General features: G+C 40.4%; 1 protein-coding gene across 1 annotated transcript; it reads right to left on the bottom strand.

Moving 5' to 3' along the window:
- Positions 1-658: 658 nt before the first annotated feature.
- On the bottom strand, positions 659-16,768 carry LOC137388578 (uncharacterized). Its single transcript, XM_068075058.1, has 8 exons — positions 16,603-16,768; positions 14,826-15,022; positions 12,379-12,549; positions 12,184-12,292; positions 9,647-9,745; positions 9,337-9,435; positions 8,851-9,230; positions 659-949 (listed from the first exon to the last, which is right to left on the bottom strand). The coding sequence occupies exons 1-8, from the start codon at positions 16,766-16,768 to the stop codon at positions 659-661; spliced, it is 1,512 nt and encodes a 503-aa protein (XP_067931159.1).
- Between the last annotated feature and the right edge of the window lie 3,796 nt (positions 16,769-20,564).

The raw sequence follows: 20,564 nt of genomic DNA, 5'->3' as shown, positions 1-20,564 counted from the left end.
GCTAGATAATACCTAATAAATTGTCCCCAACTATTTACACCCCATCCAAATGTTGCAATAAGTTAAGTCTTATGGCAGCGCCAGCCATGTATGCTTTATACAAGGTAGCCTCAGTTTCTTCTTAAAACTATATTGAAGCATATATATATATATTTAATCATATATAAATATTTAATCATATATATATATTTAATCATATATATATATATTTAATCATAGTTGTGGATTACTTCACAGTTGTTATCAAGAAGACTTGCAAGGTAACTGGGCTTGCCAGTTTTGCTGAGTCACTCATGGGATTCGTAATAGCCCTGGCTGCAGCCAACTATGTGTCGGCTAGCCGCAAACATGCTGTATACATGTGAAAATTAAATTTAATTCACTTGTTTTATTGCTACAGTTTAAAATCTGCTACCAATCTTATCAAAAATTGTTTTTTCACTGTATGTTATATGAAGTATGAAACATTCCTAAAAAGATTTGTATAAATGAGTGCATTTCCTCTTGGTCTTCAAATCTACACCCCGAGTTGTGCCTGCGTATAGATAGAATTGTTGGAATGACATGAAAATCACATAAAATTAGTGGATGGTTGGTTTTCAGTAAGTATTGTTTTGTGTATCAGTATTACTGTTTTATTAAAAAGTACAGTAAGTAATCAGTCAGTAATACCCTTAGCTCGCAACTCCTCTATGAGTCTATCCATGTATTCAGGGTCGGGGTACCCATAATTGGATGGACCTCCACTTGGTCGAGTCTTATGGTGAATTCCATTCCAAACTAGAGAGTTTTCTTGCCCTGTGGTGACTGATCTGCCTATAGTAAAGACCAGCCGTCTCTCGAAAGCCTTTCTTAGAAGTCGTTCAGCTCTTTGTCCTTGTCTATTGTCAGGCAGGAAAGCATTGCGACGTGTTCCTTGATAAGCCTGACCAGGATGATAGTGCTCGGGCTACAAATGACCAAATCAACACCATTTATGTCATATTACTGGTAGTGGCTATAGGTTAGATGGGCAGACAGCCAGATCAATATGTTAATACACACTCCAACGACTTCTCAGCCCTGCGCAACACTATACTTTTAAACTAACTTTCCTACCATTAAACTTTTCAATATGCTATATTTCTAAAAGTTGGTGTGTGTGTGTGTGTGTGTCATTTCAGCTATAGCTATTGAAACCTTGAAATAAAGACTCTGTATCGCAGAAGATTTGACCGCAGAACCTCTTGTTCATCAGTCTGACGCCTTACTAATTAGGCCGCACGAACTTGACAGATTTGCTAGGCAATATATGTCGGTATATGGGAGCAAATATGCTACACTTTCGGTCACGACACAAAGTCATGACGTAGCGTCAGTAGAAGCCATAGCTCTTATTAGTAAGCTTACTCAAATTATACATTGGCATTGTGCCAGGCTAATAGCAAATGGCAGGCAACTATCATTACCTCTCATTGTATATAAGCTGATTTTTAACACCTGGGCAACGCCGGTAGCACAGCTAGTATATATATTGAGCAGTTCATATATATATAATATTATATATACTGCTGAATGACTGGCGTTGCTCGAGTAATACAAAAGTCTTTTCACAGAAAACTTACGTTTATTGAACATATACAACATTTACCATTCTAACTTCTAAATATCATATCGTGAGAAAAGTGTTTTGTGCAGTTCAAATAAATTGTAAGAAAAAATAAAATGAGTGAAGGTTTTCAAGCTTTTTAAACCACTGTAACTTTTAAGTTTTATGTCATAAAATAAGTGTTTTTAAAAAATAAATTAGGAAAAAACTAAGCTTTAAAGGTGTTTAAAAGTAAATGTGAGATAATTAGCAAGTAACGGCTAAATAAAGTCTGTTTTGCTACGATTACATCGATCAAATTGTCTACTAGCTTGTCTACTAACTTGTTAGGCGAGCTTGTCTACTAACTTGTTAGGCGAGCTTGTCTACTAACTTGTTAGGCGAGCTTGTCTACTAACTTGTTAGGCGAGCTTGTCTACTAACTTGTTAGGCGAGCTTGTCTACTAACTTGTTAGGCGAGCTTGTCTACTAACTTGTTAGGCGAGCTTGTCTACTAACTTGTTAGGCGAGCTTGTCTACTAACTTGTTAGGCGAGCTTGTCTACTAACTTGTTAGGCGAGCTTGTCTACTAACTTGTTAGGCGAGCTTGTCTACTAACTTGTTAGGCGAGCTTGTCTACTAACTTGTTAGGCGAGCTTGTCTACTAACTTGTTAGGCGAGCTTGTCTACTAACTTGTTAGGCGAGCTTGTCTACTAACTTGTTAGGCGAGCTTGTCTACTAACTTGTTAGGCGAGCTTGTCTACTAACTTGTTAGGCGAGCTTGTCTACTAACTTGTTAGGCGAGCTTGTCTACTAACTTGTTAGGCGAGCTTGTCTACTAACTTGTTAGGCGAGCTTGTCTACTAACTTGTTAGGCGAGCTTGTCTACTAACTTGTTAGGCGAGCTTGTCTACTAACTTGTTAGGCGAGCTTGTCTACTAACTTGTTAGGCGAGCTTGTCTACTAACTTGTTAGGCGAGCTTGTCTACTAACTTGTTAGGCGAGCTTGTCTACTAACTTGTTAGGCGAGCTTGTCTACTAACTTGTTAGGCGAGCTTGTCTACTAACTTGTTAGGCGAGCTTGTCTACTAACTTGTTAGGCGAGCTTGTCTACTAACTTGTTAGGCGAGCTTGTCTACTAACTTGTTAGGCGAGCTTGTCTACTAACTTGTTAGGCGAGCTTGTCTACTAACTTGTTAGGCGAGCTTGTCTACTAACTTGTTAGGCGAGCTTGTCTACTAACTTGTTAGGCGAGCTTGTCTACTAACTTGTTAGGCGAGCTTGTCTACTAACTTGTTAGGCGAGCTTGTCTACTAACTTGTTAGGCGAGCTTGTCTACTAACTTGTTAGGCGAGCTTGTCTACTAACTTGTTAGGCGAGCTTGTCTACTAACTTGTTAGGCGAGCTTGTCTACTAACTTGTTAGGCGAGCTTGTCTACTAACTTGTTAGGCGAGCTTGTCTACTAACTTGTTAGGCGAGCTTGTCTACTAACTTGTTAGGCGAGCTTGTCTACTAACTTGTTAGGCGAGCTTGTCTACTAACTTGTTAGGCGAGCTTGTCTACTAACTTGTTAGGCGAGCTTGTCTACTAACTTGTTAGGCGAGCTTGTCTACTAACTTGTTAGGCGAGCTTGTCTACTAACTTGTTAGGCGAGCTTGTCTACTAACTTGTTAGGCGAGCTTGTCTACTAACTTGTTAGGCGAGCTTGTCTACTAACTTGTTAGGCGAGCTTGTCTACTAACTTGTTAGGCGAGCTTGTCTACTAACTTGTTAGGCGAGCTTGTCTACTAACTTGTTAGGCGAGCTTGTCTACTAACTTGTTAGGCGAGCTTGTCTACTAACTTGTTAGGCGAGCTTGTCTACTAACTTGTTAGGCGAGCTTGTCTACTAACTTGTTAGGCGAGCTTGTCTACTAACTTGTTAGGCGAGCTTGTCTACTAACTTGTTAGGCGAGCTTGTCTACTAACTTGTTAGGCGAGCTTGTCTACTAACTTGTTAGGCGAGCTTGTCTACTAACTTGTTAGGCGAGCTTGTCTACTAACGTGTTAGGCGAGCTTGTCTACTAACGTGTTAGGCGAGCTTGTCTACTAACGTGTTAGGCGAGCTTGTCTACTAACGTGTTAGGCGAGCTTGTCTACTAACGTGTTAGGCGAGCTTGTCTACTAACGTGTTAGGCGAGCTTGTCTACTAACGTGTTAGGCGAGCTTGTCTACTAACTTGTTAGGCGAGCTTGTCTACTAACTTGTTAGGCGAGCTTGTCTACTAACTTGTTAGGCGAGCTTGTCTACTAACTTGTTAGGCGAGCTTGTCTACTAACTTGTTAGGCGAGCTTGTCTACTAACTTGTTAGGCGAGCTTGTCTACTAACTTGTTAGGCGAGCTTGTCTACTAACTTGTTAGGCGAGCTTGTCTACTAACTTGTTAGGCGAGCTTGTCTACTAACTTGTTAGGCGAGCTTGTCTACTAACTTGTTAGGCGAGCTTGTCTACTAACTTGTTAGGCGAGCTTGTCTACTAGCTTGTCTACTAGCTTGTCTACTAGCTTGTCTACTAGCTTGTCTACTAGCTTGTCTACTAGCTTGTCTACTAGCTTGTCTACTAGCTTGTCTACTAGCTTGTCTACTAGCTTGTCTACTAGCTTGTCTACTAGCTTGTCTACTAGCTTGTCTACTAGCTTGTCTACTAGCTTGTCTACTAGCTTGTCTACTAGCTTGTCTACTAGCTTGTCTACTAGCTTGTCTACTAGCTTGTCTACTAGCTTGTCTACTAGCTTGTCTACTAGCTTGTCTACTAGCTTGTCTACTAGCTTGTCTACTAGCTTGTCTACTAGCTTGTCTACTAGCTTGTCTACTAGCTTGTCTACTAGCTTGTCTACTAGCTTGTCTACTAGCTTGTCTACTAGCTTGTCTACTAGCTTGTCTACTAGCTTGTCTACTAGCTTGTCTACTAGCTTGTCTACTAGCTTGTCTACTAGCTTGTCTACTAGCTTGTCTACTAGCTTGTCTACTAGCTTGTCTACTAGCTTGTCTACTAGCTTGTCTACTAGCTTGTCTACTAGCTTGTCTACTAGCTTGTCTACTAGCTTGTCTACTAGCTTGTCTACTAGCTTGTCTACTAGCTTGTCTACTAGCTTGTCTACTAGCTTGTCTACTAGCTTGTCTACTAGCTTGTCTACTAGCTTGTCTACTAGCTTGTCTACTAGCTTGTCTACTAGCTTGTCTACTAGCTTGTCTACTAGCTTGTCTACTAGCTTGTCTACTAGCTTGTCTACTAGCTTGTCTACTAGCTTGTCTACTAGCTTGTCTACTAGCTTGTCTACTAGCTTGTCTACTAGCTTGTCTACTAGCTTGTCTACTAGCTTGTCTACTAGCTTGTCTACTAGCTTGTCTACTAGCTTGTCTACTAGCTTGTCTACTAGCTTGTCTACTAGCTTGTCTACTAGCTTGTCTACTAGCTTGTCTACTAGCTTGTCTACTAGCTTGTCTACTAGCTTGTCTACTAGCTTGTCTACTAGCTTGTCTACTAGCTTGTCTACTAGCTTGTCTACTAGCTTGTCTACTAGCTTGTCTACTAGCTTGTCTACTAGCTTGTCTACTAGCTTGTCTACTAGCTTGTCTACTAGCTTGTCTACTAGCTTGTCTACTAGCTTGTCTACTAGCTTGTCTACTAGCTTGTCTACTAGCTTGTCTACTAGCTTGTCTACTAGCTTGTCTACTAGCTTGTCTACTAGCTTGTCTACTAGCTTGTCTACTAGCTTGTCTACTAGCTTGTCTACTAGCTTGTCTACTAGCTTGTCTACTAGCTTGTCTACTAGCTTGTCTACTAGCTTGTCTACTAGCTTGTCTACTAGCTTGTCTACTAGCTTGTCTACTAGCTTGTCTACTAGCTTGTCTACTAGCTTGTCTACTAGCTTGTCTACTAGCTTGTCTACTAGCTTGTCTACTAGCTTGTCTACTAGCTTGTCTACTAGCTTGTCTACTAGCTTGTCTACTAGCTTGTCTACTAGCTTGTCTACTAGCTTGTCTACTAGCTTGTCTACTAGCTTGTCTACTAGCTTGTCTACTAGCTTGTCTACTAGCTTGTCTACTAGCTTGTCTACTAGCTTGTCTACTAGCTTGTCTACTAGCTTGTCTACTAGCTTGTCTACTAGCTTGTCTACTAGCTTGTCTACTAGCTTGTCTACTAGCTTGTCTACTAGCTTGTCTACTAGCTTGTCTACTAGCTTGTCTACTAGCTTGTCTACTAGCTTGTCTACTAGCTTGTCTACTAGCTTGTCTACTAGCTTGTCTACTAGCTTGTCTACTAGCTTGTCTACTAATTTGTCTACTAGCTTGTCTACTAATTTGTCTACTAATTTGTCTACTAGCTTGTCTACTAGCTTGTCTACTAGCTTGTCTACTAGCTTGTCTACTAGCTTGTCTACTAGCTTGTCCACTAATTTGTCTACTAATTTGTCTACTAGCTTGTCTACTAATTTGTCTACTAGCTTGTCTACTAATTTGTCTACTAGCTTGTCTACTAGCTTGTCTACTAGCTTGTCTACTAGCTTGTCTACTAGCTTGTCTACTAATTTGTCTACTAGCTTGTCTACTAGCTTGTCTACTAGCTTGTCTACTAGCTTGTCTACTAGCTTGTCTACTAGCTTGTCTACTAGCTTGTCTACTAGCTTGTCTACTAGCTTGTCTACTAGCTTGTCTACTAGCTTGTCTACTAGCTTGTCTACTAGCTTGTCTACTAGCTTGTCTACTAATTTGTCTACTAATTTGTCTACTAACTTGTCTTAGCAAAAATCCTGTGTTCAAATCCAGAAAGAAGTGTACTTTTCATCCCTAAATTTTAACAGCTGTAGCTGGACAGACCAATGACAAAAACTTAGATTTATATATAAAAAAAATATATATATAATTATATATAAATAAAATATGATATATATAATTATATATATATAATATGATATATATATCGTACTAATAGACACCTACAGAATCCGCAATGAATTTACTCTCCTTCATCATCTTGTTTTCTTCTGAACACTTCAGATGCTTCAGAAAAAGACAAGAGTGGTTAAAAATTGAAGCTAATTATTTTACATTTCTGATGAAAAAAATCATATGATGAGACGGGTGTGTGATCATATGATGAGACGGGTGTGTGATCATATGATGAGACGGGTGTGTGATCATATGATGAGACGGGTGTGTGATCATATGATGAGACGGGTGTGTGATCATATGATGAGCCGGGTGTGTGATCATATGATGAGACGGGTGTGTGATCATATGATGAGACGGGTGTGTGATCATTCGATGAGACGGGTGTGTGATCATATGATGAGACGGGTGAGTGATCATATGATGAGACGGGTGTGTGATCGTATGATGAAACTGGTGTTTGATCGTATGATGAGACGGGTGTGTGATCGTATGATGAGACGGGTGTGTGATCGTATGATGAGACGGGTGTGTGATCATATGATGAGACGGGTGTGTGATCGTATGATGAGACGGGTGTGTGATCGTATGATGAGACGGGTGTGTGATCGTATGATGAGACGGGTGTGTGATCGTATGATGAGACGGGTGTGTGATCGTATGATGAGACGGGTGTGTGATCGTATGATAAGACGGGTGTGTGATCGTATGATGAGACGGGTGTGTGATCGTATGATGAGACGGGTGTGTGATCGTATGATGAGACGGGTGTGTGATCGTATGATGAGACGGGTGTGTGATCGTATGATGAGATGGGTGTGTGATCGTATGATGAGACGGGTGTGTGATCGTACGATGAGACGGGTGTGTGATCGTACGATGAGACGGGTGTGTGATCGTATGATGAGACGGGTGTGTGATCGTATGATGAGACGGGTGTGTGATCGTATGATGAGACGGGTGTGTGATCGTATGATGAGACGGGTGTGTGATCGTATGATGAGACGGGTGTGTGATCGTATGATGAGACGGGTGTGTGATCGTATGATGAGACGGGTGTGTGATCGTATGATGAGACAGGTGTGTGATCGTATGATGAGACGGGTGTGTGATCGTATGATGAGACGGGTGTGTGATCGTATGATGAGATGGGTGTGTGATCGTATGATGAGACGGGTGTGTGATCGTATGATGAGACGGGTGTGTGATCGTATGATGAGACGGGTGTGTGATCGTATGATGAGACGGGTGTGTGATCGTATGATGAGACGGGTGTGTGAAGTTTGTTTGTAAGCCTGAAGGCAATATTCTTTTCTTTCGCGAGTCATTATGTTTACGATCCACGTTTGCGTGTAACATAGTAGTTACTAATACTTGCATTAGTAGCTAGATTAATGCAAGTATTGTAATTGATGTTAATTAGGAATCTATCTACATGTTATATTGTCCTAGATTATGTTACATGTACATTATATTAGCTGATATCCTAATTTGTTATATTGTTATGGACTATATTAAAATATATTATAACATATTATGTTATGATAAATTACTTTATATTATATCGAATTTTGATATATTATATTGACTTATATGTTCTAGTAAATCATTTTACGCCATGTTATATTATATTATTTGCCACTATATTATATCATATTACTCTATATTAAACAGTGATCCTTGCTGTTATAATTGTAATAACAAACAAACTGAATGGTGAACAAAGCTATCATTCAGCTTGCATTAGATCACACAACGCTATAATATGTTATGCAACATTATAAAGCACTGCAAAGTACTTTTTTCTGTAAAGCAAATGTTATATTGCTTTTCAATGTTATATTGCTACAATCACAACAACCACCGATAAATAGTAGAGATGCTTTTTATAACCGGCATGAAACGAATCCCATATCTTACATATCTTAGTCTATGTACTACTATACTCCTCTATGGATTACATATCTTAGTCTATGTACTACTATACTCCTCTATGGAATACATATCTTAGTCTATGTACTACTATACTCCTCTATGGATTACATATCTTAGTCTATGTACTACTATACTACTCTATGGATTACATATCTTAGTCTATGTACTACTATACTACTCTATGGAATACATATCTTAGTCTATGTACTACTTTAATCTTCTATGGATTACATATCTTAGTCTATGTACTACTATACTCTTCTATGGATTACATATCTTAGTCTATGTACTACTATACTCCTCTATGGATTACATATGTTAGTCTATGTACTACTATACTCCTCTATGGATTACATATCTTAGTCTATGTACTACTATAATTTCTCCTCTATAGATTACATATGTTAGCCTACGTACCCCTTGTACTCCTCCAGGAATCACATATCTTATTTCGATTGTTCCACAGTCTCCGTAGCCTGGGAGCCTGAAACGGGTTTTACGACTGATCATGGTCCCACCTTCAGGCTGGTCTCCATGTAATGGTTTGAGCAGTCCTCCACACTCTATACAATGTCTTGAGGAAATCTCCATCATAGACCCACAGCAAGAGCACGCAATCTTGCTAGTCGTCGGTGTAGCAGTCGGAGAAACAGCATCAATGTCTTCAGCAACACCAGCAGTTCCAACGGCATGAGCAGGTTGAGTGTATGCCAAATTGTAGGTTTTTTTTTGCACAGGGCTTATTATATTGTAAAACTTTTGATGAGATTTGGAAAGACCATCCTGGTCCTCCTTACCTGTGGAAGGACATAGGCACAAGTGTACCGGCAGCATGCTGGCTATCAGAATGAAATTTATGATGGTATATGTTGGTAATGCTGGATGAAGGATATGACATCATACCTGGCCTTTTATCACCATCTTTTTCTATGGTTTTTGATTTACTGATTTGCGTATTGCAATCAATTTTACTTGTCGCTGCGTCAATCACCTTTTTTCTCTCTAAAACAAACAATCAACTCGTAACTGAGGAAGTAACAGCTCAAGCTCGCAAAGCCAACTTTACGCTAATTGATTTCGAAAACAGGAAGGAGAGGTCCTCCTTACCTGTGGAAGGACATAGGCACAAGTGTACCGGCAGCATGCTGGCTATCAGAATGAAATTTATGATGGTATATGTTGGTAATGCTGGATGAAGGATATGACATCATACCTGGCCTTTTATCACCATCTTTTTCTATGGTTTTTGATTTACTGATTTGCGTATTGCAGTCTATTTTACTTGTCTCTGCGTCAATAAACTTTTTTCTCTCTAAAACAAACAATCAACTCGTAACTGAGGGAGTGACAGCTCAAGCTCGCAAAGCCAACTTTACGCCAATTGATTTCGAAAACAGGAAGGAGAAGAAGTTTTGTGTCAACAATCGCCTGAAAATGCTTGATATTAACCTTCTCTAATGTTTGCCATCAAACGCATGGAATATGAGAGACATACATTATAAAAGATCCCTTAGAGCACATCAATAACATAAGTACTTTTACCATATATTTCAGTACATCAGAGTCTTGGCTTTCGAATGAGCCTATATTCAATACACAAAGAATAATAGAATATGAAAAACAGTGTGTCAAAAGTATGTCCTGCAATACAAAAACACTTGGTTGTGGTTCCCACAATGTGATGTCATAATTATCATTTAGCCTTAGCCTCTATTGTTTTACAGCAATAAAATAAATATTTATTCAAGCTGTAGGCCTAACCTACTGTACGTAATTTAACTAACAACAGCAATACTGAAATATGTTTATTAAATTTCTGAAATGCAATATTAAAAGTAAAACGGCAAGCTGCCATGTAATATACACAGTTTGAAAGTTGTGTTGGAAAGTTGAAAGTTGGGTGTGTTGAATGTAGAATGGTTTTGACAGCAATCTGTAACAGAAAGCAAGCATTAGCATTAACGCGTCTGGAAGTTTTCTGCAAACTGGAGTAAAATAAAGAAATATTTTTGTCACAAAGGGGCATTGTAGTTTGACCCTAGCTTGTAGATAAGATGTATAGAAATCTGGCTAACGTTCTAGATAATTTAATGAAACCTTCGGTAATTAAACAAAAAACAGGCTGATAAACTGTGTACCACATTTTCGTACCTGTAAATCGGTCTATGCCTTAAACAGTCTACGTTAATTAAAGAAATCTTCGGAAATTAGACAATGCAATAATTATATACTTCCATGTTGTAAATTCTAATGATTATTCTTATAATTAAATATTATAAAAATTATTTTATAAAATCAAATAATTAATTCGAATAACAAAATCGGCAAAGAAGAAACGATCACTTTTCAGTACTTCTAAGTTAATTACAGAAACCTTCGGCAATTGAACAATGCCATAGACTGGTGAAATGTGTACGTTTTTCTCGTGAAATTTGGGCGACTTAATGGTTATATCATCTGTCGCACGGCCTTATTGGCGTTTCGTTGGCCGGTCTTAATTTTGATTAAAAAATGCCTCTCAAGTTTCTATTTCGATTTTAGGCCAAATTAATCTATCTATTTATGTATCATCCGATCAGATGGGTTGGTTTTAGGATATTGCGGTAACCTTTCAAAGACTTGGTAACATAATTATTTTAATAGGTTTACATGTGTTTTGTACCATTATTATACTTGAACGACTCTACACAAAAATAGTTAAATTTGTTGAAGAGATTTCAGGACAAGGGTTTGGTCACGGCCGTTAATAGATAAATTTTCAGGAGTTGTGTGCACATGTGCATTTATCATAAATCTCCTAAACAATCGCTTTGCTCGTGTTTGGCCGTGGGACTATTACAGTACCTCTATATCAGCATAACTATTACTGTGACAGTACCTCTATACCAACATAACTATTACTATAATAGTACCTCTACACCAAAATAGCTATTACTGTGACAGTACCTCTACACCAACATAGCTATTACTAAGACAGTATCTCTATAACAACATAACTATTACTATTACAGTACCTCTATACTAACATAACTGTTACTATAATAGTACTTCTATACCAACACAGCTATTACTATGACAGTAACTCTATATTAACATAGCTATTACTATGACAGTACCTCTATACCAACATAACTATTACTATGACAGTATTTCTATATCAACATAACTATTACTATAACAGCACCTCTATATCAACATAATAATTACTATGACAGTATCTCTATATCAACATAACTATTACTATGACAGTACCTCTATACCAACATAACTATTACTATGACAGTACCTCTATATCAACATAACTATTACTATGACAGTACCTCTATATCAACATAACTATTACTATGACAGTAACTCTATATTAACATAACTATTACTATGACAGTAACTCTATATTAACATAACTATTACTATGACAGTAACTCTATATTAACATAACTATTACTATGACACTACCCGATATCAACATAGCTATCACATTATCCAAACTTCCAGACTACGAAAAACCTTACACTACAAATTTAAGAAATATAACACTGATTGGTATTTAAACTTGCTGTCAGGAGTAATATGAATAACAGACCAGACAAAGTTAGTGAATCATTTCTGCAGATGTAAATGGCACACATGACATGTTTTCTCTATAGCAACTGATGTAAACCTGTCTTTAACTACAGATCTACAAATACAGACGTACCAATACAAACTAACCAATACAGACTGGCCAACAGAGAACCTCTATTAACTAACCATTAATAGTCAGTCCAGTAGCTTCAGTTATGCGTAGAGTAGGTAACTCCTTTGCAAGCCTATTGTTTAACTCCAACTCTGCCTGCATATTATTCCGTATGACATCAACCTGTGTACAAGAAAATAACTGAATGCTCTCTGAACCATACTAACTACTCACAATACCAGAAAAGCCTTGATTTCTTCAATACATACCAGATGATCTTGTTTCAGACTGACAAGTATTCTCTGTGATATAGTGTTCAAGTGGGACAACTCCGACTCGACAACATTGTCTTTAAAATTAACAATTATACCCTCCGTCTCTTGTCTTTTTTCATTGAACTCTTCTTCTAAGTTTTCATACAGAGTATTGATCTCTTTTAACTAAAAAAACCATTAAAATATTTAACTGGTTAAAAGGATAGACATGTAGAGACAACTCCATCTGTTGTACTTGAGTTAACAGCGTTTGTTACCTGCTCCCTCCTCAAAACATCAGCAAATACTACCTTACTTGTGAAGGAATTTTAATAAATATGCATTGAGAAACCAAGAAATATTTCTACCAGTTGATTTCTATTGCTTGCAATTAACCTACAATGATATTATAGCCTGTGTCCTGATTTGCAATTCGTTGAAAATCTTTATTTCATTTTTTTATAAATTTGAAAACATATTTTTATTTTATATCTATATTTTCTAATGTTGCATAAAGCTCATAAAACTTGTGAAGGACACTTGAAGAGATGTTAGATGACAACCTAATGCTTAGATTTAGTCCAAAAAGGCCAAATTTTTAGCTGTTATGAACATCACTTACAAATTTTGTTAGGTAGGTTGTTGCTGTTGTTGTTGAGTTGTGTTTTTGAGATTCTATTTTTACTGCCAGCAGAGACTAAATTTACATTTTTGTAATGTGCATGCAAACCAGCAGTAGCCTGTACATTAGAATCAAATTGCTATAATATTATTTGTAATAAGTTCAGTTTATTATTTTTCTCTTCAAAATAAAAAGTGTTCTGTGCACTGAAAGACTAAAATTTAGCATTTGAAAGCAACCATTTATAAGCAATTTTATCGACATTTTCATCACTTGATGCACATAAGACCAACTAGGGTCTTGTTCAAATTTATCACCTTCATTAAATGACATATGATTCAGGACGATGCATGGAAGTTAATTCATACATTTAATACATTTATTTTTATTTACTGGTAAGGAGTGGCTAGACCATTTGTTATTTTAGACAATTATATTGATATTTCCGGCTTTAATCTTTGGTATCAAATCATGCGTAGAACTGAATAATGAGTAAGCTCATCAAAACAAAACCCATTTCAGCAACACAAGTCTTTTACTTTCAATTTTGTCAACATGTTCATCACTAGATGCACATAAAACCAACTGGAGTCTTGTTTAATTTCATCACCTTCATTAAATGACCTTTGATTCAGTACGATGCATGGAGGTTAGTTCATACATTTAATAGTTGTATCCTTATTTACTGGTAAGGGGTGTCAAGACTAACTGAAAATAATCCAGTTTCATCTGACTAGAGTTGTTTTTCCTTACTATGATAAGAATATTTCATGATCACTAATTGAGCAGGAAACTGGAAAGAGAGGCTATACGAGTTGAAAGTAACGTAGAAATTGTTGTAATTAACTATGTACACGTTTTCAGAGTTACCTACTCCTGCTTTTTTACAGAGTGCTCGTAAAGCGGACATTAGTTTTTTAGGTAATTATACTGATATTTCTGGCTTTAATCTCTCAGTTGTCAAATCATAAGTAGACCTGAATAATGAACAAAGTGATCAAAAAACCATTTCGGTAACACAAATCTTATGTTGGTGACTGAAATGTTGTGATTGTAAGGCAGCTGATTGACTTCTAGTATGTGCTAGTTCCATTCCTTGAGCATAGACACTTATGCATTGGCGCACGTCCATAATAACAAAGCAAAACAATAAAAAATAAAATTACAGAAAAAAACCTACCGAATGCTACTTATACAGCTTTCTTCATTCATTTATTTCATCACCTCCTCATCTCTAGCTCTAAGCAATAGCTCATACATTTCATCACCTGCTCATCCCTAGCTCTAAGTTCTAACTCATACATTTCATCACCTGCTCATATCTAGTTCTAAGTAATAACTCAGACATTTCATCAACTGCTCATCCCTAGCTCTAAGTTATAACTCATACATTTAATCACCTGCTCATCCCTAGCTCTAAGTAATAACTCATGCATTTCATCGCCTGCTCATCTCTAGCTCTAAGTAATAACTCATACATTTCATCACTTCCTCATCTCTAGCTCTAAGTAATAACTCATACATTTTATCACCTGCGCATCTCTAGCTCTAAGTAATAGCTCATACATTTCATCAACTGCTCATCCCTAGCTTTAACTAATAGCTCATACATTTCATCACCTGTTCATCTCTAGCTCTATGTAATAGCTCAGACATTTCATCACCTGCTCATCTCTAGCTCTAAGTTATAACTCATACATTTCATCACCTGCTCATCTCTAGCTCTAAGTTATAACTCACACATTTTATCACCTGCTCATCCCTAGCTCTAACTAATAACTCATACATTTCATCACCTGCTCATCTCTAGCTCTAAATAATAACTCATACATTTCATCACCTGCTCATCCCTAGTTTTATGTATCAATTTCCTCATCCGTTCTGTTTCCTCACCATAATCAGTCAGAACACGATCACTCTCTTTGCTGAGAAATAATAGAGTGCTTTTCTTCTCTTCAACTTTGTCTTTCAGTAATTCTATCCTTTCCTTTGCTTCACTATAAAGTTTCTTAAGTGGAGCAGATGTATGTCGGGAGCCTATAAAAGTAAATATGAGATAATTTGGGTAATAGAGAAAGGTGTGGTAAGAGAGAGAGAGAGCGACATGGAGTGAAAGTGAAGTGTACAGTAACAGAGAGAAAGGTAGAGAGTAAAAGAGAGACATGAAGTGATCAGAAGACCCAAAAATGGAGAAATGTGAAGTTACAGAGAAAAATTAAGTGAAAGAGGGACATAGATTGGCGAAGAGACATGGAGCAATAGAAAATTGCGAAAGAGCAGGAAAAAATATTTCTTGCTCATGAAACTTCAATTAATCACTTTGTGTGTGATAGTAGCTTATAGGCAAATTAAGTTATTTACAAGAGGCTTTTCTATTTTGAACAATCCCAGAGTGCAGTTGTTATATCCAGTTTCGGTAGTTTTTATTTACCAATTGAGACTTTGGAGTTGTCATCTTACTTTGGATAACTCTCGACGTCTGGCGCCGGATTGATTCTCATGGCTTGCGCTGTACTGCGGTAAAGGCGCCTATCGTATTGCATAGCAATTGCCGTTTGAATTAGCCTAAGGGTGGCACGATTTTTCCTTAGCCAATCGAGTCATGCCAGCAAGTCTGCGTCATGAACTATAGCCCAAGTTCTCTTTTAGTGGGATAAATTCCTGATAACCGTCCCTCCTTTGACTGTAAACAGAAGTGATCCCGTCTACTCTTTCTGGAGCTTAGGGAGATCAGATTCCACGTGGCGTGCTTCTTCTCTCTTGGATTCCTGGTGAGCAGACGTGGATCCTGCTGCTGATTGAATCAACAAACAAAAACCCATGCTTGTGGTGGCGGGTTGTGGACATCCAAAAAGGAGTGACCAACTCGCCGCGCACTTTCTTCAAAACAGGTATGCTGAATCCCTGTATACTTTCGTTTTACTAAGCTTTTAATAATAACTTCAAGCATGTAACAATCATACAATTACGTGCCTCTGCTATTAAAAACTAATATTAATAATGTTTTAGGAAATAAGATAATTAAACGTATAAAAATCTTGCTCCAAGCGAGTGCAAATAATAATCTTTGTTATACGGGATTGTGTGGCTAGTTAGCTCGTGTTATTAATCCTCTCATTCCCTCTTGTTAACTCGAGTATCTAAAAACGCCCAAATCCTATCATAACACAGTGAGTCAACCCCAACGATTGATTTAATTCAATTGATTTCTACAACAAAATTAAACAAAACAGAAATGACTAACAACATACCTGGTTGTTAACCACCCATGGCGGTAAAGACAGTGGCGTGGCCAGCAGTGGCATGGCCCTAGGACTATATATAGATTGCACTCTTGCGAGATCACGCAATGCTTGAAGTTAATTAGCCTCAGTCGTGCCCCTCAACATACCAATAAAAAGAGAGGGCTAGTGCATAATATCATCGGGAAAATATAGTATGGTGCTTAGAATCTGAGTAATCATAAAAATAATCTGTACATGGAGAGCTAATGACACTGATTCCTTTGTCATCATAAATATACACTATGTTTCCATGATGCGCAGTGCTTCACAGCTGTCAATCATTTAATGATTGACAGCTGTGAATATTATGAGACACATATGATGGTCACTCACCTGAACAGGCACCTTCTTCATCAATGCAGTCTTCACAGAGAATATCTGAACACTTTCGACAGCCAAAGGATAAGACTTGTCCTTTGTGTACTGAACATGTTCTCTTCTCTTCCTGTTTGCTTCGTAGACTAAACTCAGCAATACTGATGATTTTGTGCTTAGACATTAAATCATCATGGGACTGTAAATACAAAGAATTCAGGAATGCTGACTCGGAACAAAATATTGAATATTTTGTAGTCAGCAATGAATAAGGGCAAAAGTGTAAATAAACTGTAATATATTCTAGCGGTTAGCAACATCCCGTTTATGAAACATTGAATTTTCCTATTGTCCCATAACAATCATGGCTGAGTTTATATATTGTAGAGATGTAGAGATAGTAGAATATTGTGGTGGATGGCGTCCCCTTACATTTAGCCAAGCCAAGCCGATGTACAGACAAGCCAAGCTGAGTCAAGCCACAGCCAAGCCAAAGCCGTACCAACTGGGTACCGAACCAAGCTGGACTGAGCCGAGCCGTGCCAGGTCTAACCAAGCAGAACAAGGGCGGGTTTAGCAGATAAATAAGCACAAACATTTGCAGTAGAGAGCAGAGCTGTTCTGGGCCTGTTCATTGCCTGTTATTTGATTCTTGTACACCTTGATGAACTACGCAAAAATATATGTATTGTACTCATGCACGAGTCTTGCACTAGTGGAGGAAAGTGAAGGTCACACAAAACTTTTACACTGGTGTCAGAAGTGGGATGGGTAACGATCCCAAGAACTCTATTACAGGACTTGCATTGGATTACTGGACTTTGGATAAACTAGGGCTGCCTAAAAAATGGCAACACTACTCCTACTGGAAGAACTTCCTACTGGAAGAAACCCAGAGAGTGAGAGAGCTGTGGAAAGCCCTACAGGATTAGTAGATGCACTGCTCCGGGAGCAGAAACTTACTAAAGAGACTTATCTGAGGAGGCAGCAATCGCCTACTGGAAGAACCTCCTACTGGAAGAAACCCAGGAAGAGCTGCGGACAGCCTGCCAATCGGATCCGATAGATGCACTGCTCCAGGAGCAGAAACCTACTAAGAGATCCGGTGGGACTTGCTTAAAAGTGATGTACTTCTACTGGAAGAACTTTCTACAGGAAGAAACCCAGAAAGGAGCCAGCAGCCGCGGACACAGTAGAGGCACTGCTTTAGGAGAGGAGCAGAAACCTACTAGGAGCCAGACATGGCTAACAAGAGATCCAGGAGCGCTGACCCAGGATCTGACCGACTAGTCAAGGTACTGGTGTTGCTGATGCTGAGAGCTCAGGAACCAGCGCCGCGCTTCAGGACTTCCCAGTATACTGAGAAAAGAGATGTGAAATACTTTATTGCTCGCTTCACAGAAGTAGCTGACGCCAACCAGTGAACGGAAGGAGCAACTCTATTGCACCTCCGGGAAGCGTTGGGTGACCAGGCTGAAAACTGTGGACGAGCCGAGGACCAGGAGGCGATTTTTAATGCTCTCCAGGCAAGGTTCGGACTATTCGCTAAGCAAGCGCTGAGCCAATTCAATGCCCTTAGGCGAGAGGAAGGGACGACACTGCAGGAGCATGCTATGGAGGTGGAGAGGCTGGTGCGAATTGCGTACAGGGACCTGCCGAATCGCCACCGAAATAGCATGGCTATGGAGACTTTCTGCAGCTCGCTAAGGGACCCTGCCCTGCAGAGACATCTGTTGGCCGTATCTACGCCCAGGCTGGCAGATGCTGTACGAGCCGGAAAAGACCATTTCCAAATTCAGGGAGGCGAGCGTAGGCCCACCGGATCTTCGGTGCGAGTCCTGGAGGGAGGAACCTCTGACCAGGTGAACTCGGCCGAGACCGATGTCATAGGACGACTAGCCCGGCTGGTCCAAACTCTTATGGACGAGGTGGAGCGGCTCCAGGAGCAGGTGCATGCCCCAGCTGAGAAAAGGAGCCAGCCAGCTACTCTTTTCTGGGAATGTGGCCAATCGGGGCATGTAGGAAAGAACTGCCCTCGTCACACCAAAGCAACTTTGAGAAACGAAAGACAACCACAGCAGTATCTCCGATTACTGGCTGTGCCAAGGCCAAGCAAACACGGAAATATACTAGGATTTTGCAGGACTTGACGACGGCTGATGGCTGGTCTCAACCAGCAAGGAATAGGCCAAGGAGAAATCGTGTACAGGAAGGACCTGTGGTGACACGGAATTACTACCAGTCCTTGGGTGAGATTAGTCTGGACAGCCCCTTGTCCCGGATATTGTCTACGCCCCTACGGCAGGGATGTAACTCGAAGCGTCGGAGGGTGACCCCCAAATCCCCTCCGCCCCACACACTGAAAACCATCCCCACTGGACCAGACAGTCGGAAGCCTGCCTTAAAAGCAGCAGGGCCGACCCCTTCTTCGCCTTGGTGGTGGCAATCACGGGAGCAGCAGAATTGCTCCGGGCGTGGTATGGCCCGAGGTACTGACCTCGCCCCACCACGGAAAGGAAGCCTTCCAGGCCTCACGGAGGATGTCCTAGAGGACACAACTAGGGCGCAAGCCCTCAGCCAATCGCACTCCACCAGCCATTTCCTCTCAGGAAAAGTGGAGGGGTGGCCCATCCAGTTCCTTCTGGACACCGGATGCACCACCAATCTGATCAATAAACAGGTATTTGATCGATTGCCAGGAACCGTGCAGGACCGACTCGAGGAGAGTGACAGCCACGAACTATTGGCTGACGGAACACGGCTTCCCTTCTACGGAATAATCCATCTAACTATCCGCTTGAGGGATGTGAAGACGGAGGAGGTTTTTTGTAGTGAGCCGACTGAGCGAGGATGCCATCCTCGGAATGCCGTTCTTCGTGACTCATCAATGCGCTCTCGAGTTTGAACAACCGGTGGTTCGGGTAGATTGCAGACAGCTGGTCTGCACAGACCGGCATGGGCAGTTGCTACAGAGCAAAGTGCAGGTGATAAGCGGGTTAGTGGTTCCCGCCCGGACAGAGATGGCGATACACTGTCGCATCACCACACGGAATTATTGCCCCATGGGACTAATCGAGGGATTTCCCGACGAACCTCCCATGGCCAGTAGCATGAACCAGCCAAGACCCAAGGGACAAGTCATCACCCGCTGCATGAAAACTATGGAGCGGCCGCTGACTTTCCGGTCCAGAACCACAATCGGCACGTACACGGGAGTGGAGGCCCCACAGGTCGAAGAGGATGATTCCTTACTGTGTGAAAGCGGTTCGACTTCAATCAGTGAAGTGCCGGCTCACCTTGAGGAATTGTTCAAGTCGGCCCGGCTGAACTGTGAGGACTGGGGACAAACGTTCAGGTTGGCAACCTTGCTGCATCGGTATGCCACCGTATTTAGTACAGGTGATGACGACGTGGAAAAGACCTCGGAGGTGGAACATTCTATTCCACTTAAGGAGGGTACTCGGCCAATCCGACAACCCTCTCACAGACTTGGACCAGAAAAAGAGGCAGAGGCCGAGAGGCAGGCCAAGGACCTGATCAGCAGAGGACTCATCGAGCTCGCCGGAGGAGCTTGAAGCTCCCCGTAGTGTTGGTCTTGAAGAAGGAAGGGAAATTGCGCTTCTGTTTTAAGTACCGGCGTCTCAACGCCGTCATGGAGCAGGGTGCCTACCCGCTATCCAAGTTCGACGACAGCCTGGACGCCCTGTCTGGCAGTCGCTATTTTAGCACGCTCGATCTGGTGAGCGGGTACTGGCAGGTGCTCCTGGATGCAGAGGCGCGGGAAAAGTCAGCCTTCTCGACACGGTCCGGGCTGTTGAAGTAGAAGATGTTGCCTTTCGGATTGACGTCCGCCCCCGCCACCTTCCAAAGACTCATGGAATGCGTCCTACATGGCCTCCACTGGAGAACGCTGCTGCTATATCTGGATGATATTTTCGTCATTGCAACGGATTTTGATACGCATCTACATTGGCTGGAGG

Source organism: Watersipora subatra, chromosome 2 (assembly GCF_963576615.1).
Source record: "Watersipora subatra chromosome 2, tzWatSuba1.1, whole genome shotgun sequence".
In the NCBI taxonomy this organism is placed as follows: domain Eukaryota; kingdom Metazoa; phylum Bryozoa; class Gymnolaemata; order Cheilostomatida; family Watersiporidae; genus Watersipora; species Watersipora subatra.
The sequence above is the reverse complement of the archived record's forward strand: the minus strand, read 5'-3'. Positions and strand labels throughout refer to the sequence as shown.